The sequence below is a fragment of the Elephantulus edwardii genome, unplaced genomic scaffold (genome assembly GCF_000299155.1).
Source record: "Elephantulus edwardii isolate Elephantulus edwardi_28Jun2011 unplaced genomic scaffold, EleEdw1.0 scaffold00003, whole genome shotgun sequence".
In the NCBI taxonomy this organism is placed as follows: domain Eukaryota; kingdom Metazoa; phylum Chordata; class Mammalia; order Macroscelidea; family Macroscelididae; genus Elephantulus; species Elephantulus edwardii.
Window position 1 is genome coordinate 1,053,636 of NW_006399753.1, and position 8,534 is coordinate 1,062,169.

General features: G+C 61.8%; 1 protein-coding gene across 1 annotated transcript; it reads left to right on the forward strand.

Moving 5' to 3' along the window:
* Window positions 1-1,548: 1,548 nt before the first annotated feature.
* Window positions 1,549-5,645, forward strand: FAM83H (family with sequence similarity 83, member H). The gene is made up of 4 exons (XM_006879246.1): window positions 1,549-1,995; window positions 2,310-2,474; window positions 2,544-2,668; window positions 2,837-5,645. The coding sequence occupies exons 1-4, from the start codon at window positions 1,549-1,551 to the stop codon at window positions 5,643-5,645; spliced, it is 3,546 nt and encodes a 1,181-aa protein (XP_006879308.1).
* The last annotated feature ends 2,889 nt before the right edge of the window (window positions 5,646-8,534 follow it).

Below are 8,534 nucleotides of genomic sequence, written 5' to 3' on the forward strand. Positions count from 1 at the left end.
ATCAATCAGGACAGGTTCTGCATTGTCTCCTTTCAACCCTGTGTAGCTCAGCCCTATCCAGTGCCCAGACCACCAGGCTACTCTTGGGTAGCTTCTCTCTTACAACCTCTAAAGTCATGAGCCAAGCAGAATAGCACCTGGGAGCCTGCCTGGTGCTGCAAGGGAGCAGAGTGGGCCAGGCAGGAGGCAAAGTGCCAAGCCCTGTGGACTCAGGTGCCCACAGCTGACGGTGTGGGTCCACTGGCTACCAGAGAGGTATCGGGTGGCCCGGTGTTTCTGAACACAGTCATGACCTGAAGACCTGGACTGGTGGGGACAAAACTGCAGGTTGGGTAGGGCGTGAGGAGGCTGTGGTTGGTGCAGGTCAGAGGTGGGGAGGACCAGCATCTGGGCTTGAGGACAGTGATGCGGTGAGCTGTGTGGACAGGCAGGTGTGAGGCTAAGGGTGAGTGTCTCGTTGGAAAGATTTCTTGTCTTCTGTTGCTGGAGGCTGAAAGTGGAACCTGGGTTTGCAGGGCTGAGCCCCTCCAGCTGAAGATCCTCCCAAGTCCCTCCTGCTGCTGGTGGCTTGGGCTTGCTGTCTCCCTACACGCCTATCTGCATTTTGTCTTAGGCCCCACTAAGATGGGGTTAGTCCCCCACCCTTCCAGTGCATTCCTGGGGATATCAGAGGCCCTGCCTCCCAAGCAAGGGCTGGGGAAGCCCTGGGACCCATCTTTCAGGGATATGGCTCTGTCACATGGCGGGTCAAGCTGCGGCTGCAGGACAGTGGCATTAGAAGCATGGTCTCCTGAGCACCCTGTACCCATTATGACCTCGTGCCAACCCTGGGTAGTGTGTTGGATCAGAGGCGGGCCCACCGGTGGGGGTAGGAAATCGGCTGTGAGAATGTCTTCATGTGTTAAGATCAAGAGTAGAAGAATTAATTATGCCTCAACTGTATTCCTCTTCACACACAAAATACAACTTGTTACGTTCTGGGATGGGTTCTGTTTGTTTTTTTCCCTTCAAAATAGGAATTGACAAAACAAAGCCAGCCCAGGTGATCAGGGCCACTCAAATGCTTTCCTGGTATCTTTGCAGAAAAGCCTGGTGGTCACTTTAAATAAACATTCCCAGCCTGCAGCCGCTGATTTCTTTCCACCCTAAAGCTACCCTGTGGGGCAGCAGAAAAGCCCCCGTAGGTTTCCCAGGCTCCGCAGCTGTGGAAGCAGGTAGCCTCATCTGTCATATGGGGCAATTGCAGTCAAGCCACGAAACTTGCAGTTAGAAGGCAGTCACCTATCCTCTCTGCCGCCGGGACTCCTCCCACAAAACGTCACATCCAAGATAATGTGGTCAGTCCCACTAAAGGTGGCACGTCCAGGAGTCAAAATGAACTCCGTTGAGGGGATGGAGAAGAAAGTTGAGCCCTTTCCTGAGGGGGACAGATATGTGTCTGACCTGTGAGGTGGGCTTGGCTCCCAGACTGCAGAACACCAAAGGCCACATCAGGTCATGTTCTGCCTTGGGTAATTTGTCTCCTCCCCACAGGCCCCTGGCCCCAACATGGCCCGTCGCTCCCAGAGCTCCTCACAGGGGGACAACCCACTGGCCCCAGGGTACCTGCCCCCTCACTACAAAGAGTACTACCGCCTGGCAGTGGATGCCCTGGCCGAAGGAGGCCCGGAGGCCTATAGCCGCTTTCTGGCAGCTGAGGGGGCCCCTGCCTTCCTGTGCCCTGAGGAGCTAGAACACGTGAGCCGTCACCTGCGCCCCCCCCAGCATGTCACCCGAGAGCCCCCTGAGGGCAGCCTGCCCGATGTGGACATGGATGGATCCTCAGGCACCTACTGGCCCATGAACTCAGACCAAGCTGTGCCAGAGCTCGACCTGGGCTGGCCCCTGACCTTCGGCTTCCAAGGAACAGAGGTCACCACGTTGGTGCAGCCCCCGCCGCCAGACAGCCCCAGCATCAAGGATGAAGCTCGCAGGATGATCCGATCTGCCCAGCAGGTGGGCGGCCGTGCTGGACTGCAGCCATGGGAGAGCTGGGGCCTGTTCGGGTGGGTCAGGCCACTGTAGGTCCAGGCACAGGCTGAGATGGGGCATCCATGGCAGTGGTCATCGTGCTGCAGTTCTGCCTCTGTGGAGGGGTCTTAGGCTCTAAGGAACCCCCATAACGGGTCTGCGGTATAACCCGAGGGATCCTGGCTCCCCTCACCTCCCTGACCCTTCCCCTGGGGAAGGTCTCTGACAGAGGGGCTGTAGGGCTGGAGAATCAGGTGGGGACAGAAGGCTGGTACTCCGGCAGTGGCTCACCCTCGCAGGTGGTAGCGGTGGTCATGGACATGTTCACTGATGTGGACCTGCTGGGTGAAGTGTTGGAGGCTGCGGCGCGCAGGGTCCCCGTCTACATCCTGCTGGACGAGATGAACGCGCAGCACTTCCTGGACATGGCAGACAAGTGCCGCATCAACTTGCACCATGTGGATGTGAGTGATCCCATGGAGGGGGTGGAAGGAATGACCCCTGCCAGAAACTGACGCGCTTGCCTCTCCCAGTTCCTGCGTGTGCGAACCGTGGCAGGCCCCACCTACTACTGCCGCACTGGCAAGTCCTTCCAAGGCCACGTGAAGGAGAAGTTCCTGCTGGTAGACTGCGCAGTAGTGATGAGCGGCAACTACAGGTGCGCAGGGCTCCGCCCCGGGCAGGCTCCGCCCCGGGCAGGCTCCGCCCCGGGCAGGCTCCGCCCCGGGCAGGCTCCGCCCCGGGCAGGCTCCGCCCCGGGCAGGCTCCGCCCCCGCCGGGGGGTGGGGGAGACCCTGGCCCTTGACTGTTCCCCCTCCGCCTCTAGCTTCATGTGGTCATTTGAGAAGATCCACCGCAGCCTGGCGCATGTGTTCCAGGGGGAGCTGGTCTCCAGCTTCGATGAGGAGTTCCGCATCCTGTTCGCGCAGTCAGAGCCGCTGGTGCCCTCGGCCGGGGCACTTCCCCGCATGGACACCTATGCCCTCACGCCGTACACAGGCGCCGGGCCACTGATGGCTGGCCCTGGGCCCGGGGCGATGACCCCTTTCTCCTTCCCTAAGCGGGCGCACCTGTTGTTTCCACCCAGGGAGGAGGGTCTGGGCTTCCCTTCCTTCCTGGACCCCGACCGCCACTTCCTGTCCGCCTTCCGCCGGGAGGAGCCTCTGCGGGGCCCAGGGGGTGCCCTAGAGCCACACGCGGGGCTGCGGTCGCTGTCCAGGCGGCTAGATGAGGCTGGGCCAGCTGGGGAGCCTGCGGGCCCTCGAGGCTTCTTCCAGGCGCGGCACCTGGAGATGGACGCCTATAAGCGGCACAGCTATGCGGCCGATGGCGGCGCCATGGAGAACTTCGCGGCTGCGCGGCAGGTGTCTCAGCAGACCTTCCTTAGCCACGGGGACGACTTCCGCTTCCAGACCAGCCACTTCCACCGCGACCAGCTGTACCAGCAGCACTATCAGTGGGACCCGCAGCTCGCGCCTGCGCGCCCCCAGGGCCTGTTCGAGAAGCTGCGCGCGGGCCGCCCCGGCTTCGCTGAGCCCAAGGACTTCGCCCTGGGAGGAGGGTCGCGCTTTCCTGAACTTGGGCCTGAGGGACACCTAGACTACGTGCCATCCAGCGCCCCCCGTGAGGTGCGCCACGGCTCGGACACCGCCGTTGGGCCCGCACCCCGCGGTCTTGAGCCCATTGGAGCTCTTCACTCTAACCTGGGCCAGCACTTCCCGTGCCAAGGGGCAGCCAGGCTTGGCCCTGAGGCCGCACCAGAAACGGAGATGGAGCGCAGGGGTGGCCCTGAGGGGCGGGCCGGCCTGCGCCACTGGCGCCTGGCCTCTTACCTGAGCGGTTCCCACGGCGAGGACACGGGCGAAGAAGGCTTGCCCGCGCCGATGGACAGCGAGGCCTTTGAAGACGACGTGCTGGGTTCTGGGGGGCGGGACCTGCTCCCTTCTGCCTTCCGTGGCTCTGCGGCCTTCCCCGCCAAGGGTCTGGGCCCAGGCTCCGGCGGTGGGGACAGCTCAGAACGCGAGGGCCCAGAGGAGCTGGGCTTGGTCAAGCAGGACTCGTTCCGCTCTCGCCTGAACCCGCAGATCCAACGTACCTCGCGCCTTCGCTCCTCGCTGATCTTCAGCTCATCGCAGGCGGAAGGCACAGGTGCCACAACCGCCACCACCGAGAAAGTGCAGCTGATGCATAAAGAACAGACAGTCAGCGAGATGTTGGGTCCAGGCGGCGAGGCTGTGCGCTCTACTGCCTCCGCCAAGGTGGCCGAGCTCCTGGAGAAGTACAAGGGTCCGTCCCGTGACCTGGGTGGTGGCGCCGTGACTCTTGCCAACCACAGCAAGGCAGCTGTGTCTCAGTCGTGGAAGGAGGAGGTGGTAGCGCCTGGCGGAGGGGGAGTCGAGCGCCGCAGCCTCGAAAGTTGCCTGCTGGACCTGCGTGACTCCTTCGCCCAGCGTCTGCACCAGGAGGCTGAGCGGCAGCCGGGAGCCGCTACACTCACAGCCACGCAGCTGCTCGACACACTGGGCCGCAGTGGCGCCGATCGGCTGCCCTCCCGCTTCCTCTCATGCCAGGGCCTTGCAGCCTCCACACAAGGGCGGGAAAGCCCGCCGCCGCCGCCCCTGGAGGAGTCTGAGACACACCAGATGCCAATCTCTGAGGCGAAATGCAGCCCCACTTCGGTGTACCCTGAGCGCAAGGGGAGCCCCTCTCCTGGGTTTCCCACATGGAGAGGCAGCCCAACACCAGGATTTACTGAACAGAAGGAGAGCCCCACATCCACCTACCCAGAGCGCAAGGGCAGCCCAGTGCCCCCCGTGCCCGAACGCAAGGGCAGCCCGGTGCCCCCCGTGCCCGAACGCAGGGGCAGCCCAGTGCCCCCCGTGCCTGAGCGCAGGGGCAGCCTCACCCTTGCCTTGGCTGGAGAGTCCCCGAAGGGCGGGCCCGCGGAGGAGCAGGTGGGCAGCCCCATGGAGAGTCTCCGCAAAGGCTCCCTGCGCCTCCGGCAGCTGCTGAGCCCTAAGAGTGAACGGCGGCTAGAGGAGTGCAGCTTGACGGCACCGCAGGAGAACGGGCAGCCCGAGTGTCCTCGGCGGCCGTCGCTGGGCCGGGGCGACAGCACCGAGGCCACCCCAGGGGAAGAACGGGTCCCCCGGGGAACACGCGTGGCCTCAGCCACGGCCAATGCCTTGTACAGCAGCAATCTGCGGGACGACACCAAAGCCATCCTAGAGCAAATAAGTGCTCACGGCCAGAAACACCGCGGAGCGCCCCTGGCGGGCCCCAGCCCGGCTCACAGCAACCCCGAGCTCGGCCATCCACCGGCTACCGGAGGCCTGGCCCCTGACATGTCCGACAAGGACAAATGTTCGGCCATCTTCCGCTCAGACAGCCTCGGAGCACAAGGCCGGCTGAGCCGCACGCTGCCAGCAAGCGCGGAGGAGCGCGACAGGCTGCTGCGGCGCATGGAGAGCATGCGCAAAGAGAAGCGCGTGTACAGCCGCTTTGAGGTCTTCTGCAAAAAGGAGGAGGCCAGCGGGCCGGGTGTCGGGGAAGGGCCAGCGGAGGAGGACGCCAGGGACAGCAAGGTGGGCAAGTTCATGCCCAAGATCTTGGGCACATTCAAGGGCAAGAAGTGAGGTGCACCCTCCAGCCAACTCCGGTCTGGAATCCCTGCCACCCAGAATGCCCCCGGGCCTGGAGACCCATGCCCCTGGCACCTGAACAGTGGGAGCCAACTGCCGCCTTGGTTCCAGGTTCTACTAGACCTCCCTCATGGGCCCCTCAATCTGGGTGGGCTGCACCCCCACCACCTCCTTACCTCCTAGGGCTTCTGGGCCTTCTTTGTGCCCATCTTTTGGAACTTCTTGTCCTTCACTCTCAGGGTCTCATCTCAGGGTTTCTGCGTTCTTAAGAGTCCCCACCCCCATCACGTCACCACCTCCTGATGCTTCTGTCTCTCTCTGCCTCTCCATCCAGATCTGGCTTCCTCCTTCCGTGCTTGGACTTGGCCTTTTTGCTTTCTCACTCCTCAGACTCCTGGTGCTCCCGGAATTAAGTGCTGGCTGCAGCAGTTTCTTGGAAGGGGTGGGTCCAGACCCAAAGGCTATTCCTCTGAGCAATGAGCAGGAGAGGGGCTGCCCTGTGAGTCTCCCAGCACTTGGCAAAGAGTGACCACCCCAGGCTTTTGCAGTACAATAAAATCCGGTCTGGACAGATCTGCAGCCAGCCTCATGAAGTGTCCCTCCCAGCACACACCACAGGCTCGTTCAGAGACTCCCCAGCCAGCTGAGCCCCCAGAGGCCCGTGTGGACACTTCTCACACAGGTGTGGGAGCCAGATGGGCTACAAGGGCAGGAAGGGCTGAGGACAGGGTATGTCTTGGTTCCCGGCTGGAGCCAACACAACTCCACTTGTCACCAGCGTGCAGGACCTTCCCAGATGGCCCCCTTTCCATTCCTGGATATGTTTTACATGATCTGAAGCAACACATTTTGATACTGGACACTTGGGAAGTCGCTGCCAAATGTGCCTCAGTTCCTCACCTGCTGACTCCGACCCAGGTGACCCTGTGCATCATGACAAAACTGCTGTGGTTTCCATGACAGGATTTTTTACGAGTACTGTATTTTTACCCAAATAACATTAGAATTACACACTTTCAAACCCTCAGCTTCCTGTGGTAGCTTCCTGTGTACGCTGTGTGACCTCTGGCTTTGCACATGTTCTGTGTGGGAAAAGTCCCGGCCTGGCCCTTCCTTTCCCACACCCTGGGTGGCCGGGCACGTCCAGTCCCCCGTCGACAGTGATCACTGCTGGCATTGCAAGGGCTCCTCGGACAGGTGACAGCACTGGAGTCAGCAGTCAAGTCCACTAATCCTCGGAGACAGGTGGTTGGTGTCCTCCCATAAAGACGACCCTGGAACCCAGTGGCAGGTCACTGAGTCACTGACCCCACAGCAGTGAGTGGCTATCTCCTCTTGGACCTTCTTTTAAGTCACTTTGTTGAAGAGACTGAGGCTCCAGCAGGAGAGGCTCAAGGGATGAAGGGCTTCAGGGAGTGTCCTTCAAGGTGGCCCCACGCAGCATCTGGTCACTGAAGCCACAGTCCAGGGTTGAGCTGACAGCAGGGACTTTTGGTCAGGTGAAGTGAGTTAGAGTATGTCCTCCTGTCCTGTCAGCAAGTTGAATGAACCTGATCTCAGTAGCTCAGGCTGTTGCTACGGGACTGGTCAGAAGAGAGCCCGGATGTGGTGGCCAGCCTAAGCCCAGAGCCCCCTGCTAAGACTGCATACAACTGCTTGCTGGCCATCTCCACCAGACTTGGCACAAACGCCTGGGGCTTTACAACAGAGCAGACCACACCCCAGCCCATCCACATTTAGTCTCAGCCTGGTGGATCCCCAGCTCTGCCAGCATCTTTCAGCCCCCAGGGATCCCGTGCCCTCCTCCCCTTCCCTAGGCACTGGCCTCACCCAGGTCTTGTCACCAAGCCCAGCAGCTCTTTCCTGAGCCTCCCTTGTGCTGAGCTGTCCAGTGTCCACCCTCCTCACTTGGCAGGCTCCCTCTGGACCACGATGTGCCACCCTTGGCTTTGTTACGGTTGCTTGTCATAGGACTGTGCCCAGGCTCAGGAGCTTGGATACAGCAACTCAGACGTCCCACCCCTTCTGCATTCTCGCCCAGCTCTGCATTCTCCCTGGAGTGTGCCTGTCTGGGCCTCCAGGGACAAAGGGGTGCTGCAGGCCTCCACCCTGCCCGGGTCCCAGCCCAGTGTGAGTGTGGGGTACCTACAAGCCCCAGGACAGCTCTGGGTCCCTAGCACCTGTCATCTGGCCCCCACTCCAGACATGTTTGCCTGGTGGTGACCAGAGGAGGGGGCTCTGAGTCCCTCAGTTGTCTGGAGACCAACCTTGGTCCCCCAGGCCCCAGCCCTGGGTCACTGTGCTGGACACTGACCATGACCAGAGTCCAGGGCCACTCCCAGGGGAGGGGCTGCCCCACTTCAACCCCTTCTTTGCCTGGCTTCCTGCCCCTCAGGACCATGCCGGGTTGCTAGGCCCTCGGGGCTGGGGTTTCTGCTCAGGAGCCGGTGGGACGGCTGGGGATGAGGGACTTAGGGCTGGTCATGTGCCAGTGACAGAGCCTCGGAAGAAGCCTCTCTGGGTGCTGTGTGACAGGTGGAGCGCCCCCCACCCCACCCCGCTCATCCCCTTGTGTGCTAAGCCGGGAAGGCGTGTTTGGGGCGGGAGGTGAAGCTGAAGGGAGCCCTCGCTGCAGACAGAGTAGGAACAGTGGAGGCAGCCCTGACTTTATTGTAGGAAGGGCGGGCTGAGGTGGTCCAGACACTCTCACGAGGAGGTGGGTAGAGGGAGGGGGTGAGGGGAAAGGTGGGGTGGAGAATATGGGAAGGGGGGACTGGGGACAGGGAAGGCGGGTGGCCTAGGTCTGCATGGCAAGGATTGGGGTGAGTGTAGGAACCGGGGAGGGATGCCTGGCACAAAAGCAGTGCTGGCGTTGGGGTGGGT

What these genes read in the sequence shown, in the direction of transcription:
- FAM83H (XM_006879246.1), top strand. Translation starts at nt 1,549, where the DNA reads ATGGCCCGTCGCTCCCAGAGCTCCTCACAGGGGGACAACCCACTGGCC. An exon ending in TGATCCGATCTGCCCAGCAG is followed by an intron (nt 1,996 to 2,309) that starts GTGGGCGGCCGT and finishes TCACCCTCGCAG; the next exon opens with GTGGTAGCGGTGGTCATGGA. An exon ending in TCAACTTGCACCATGTGGAT is followed by an intron (nt 2,475 to 2,543) that starts GTGAGTGATCCC and finishes TGCCTCTCCCAG; the next exon opens with TTCCTGCGTGTGCGAACCGT.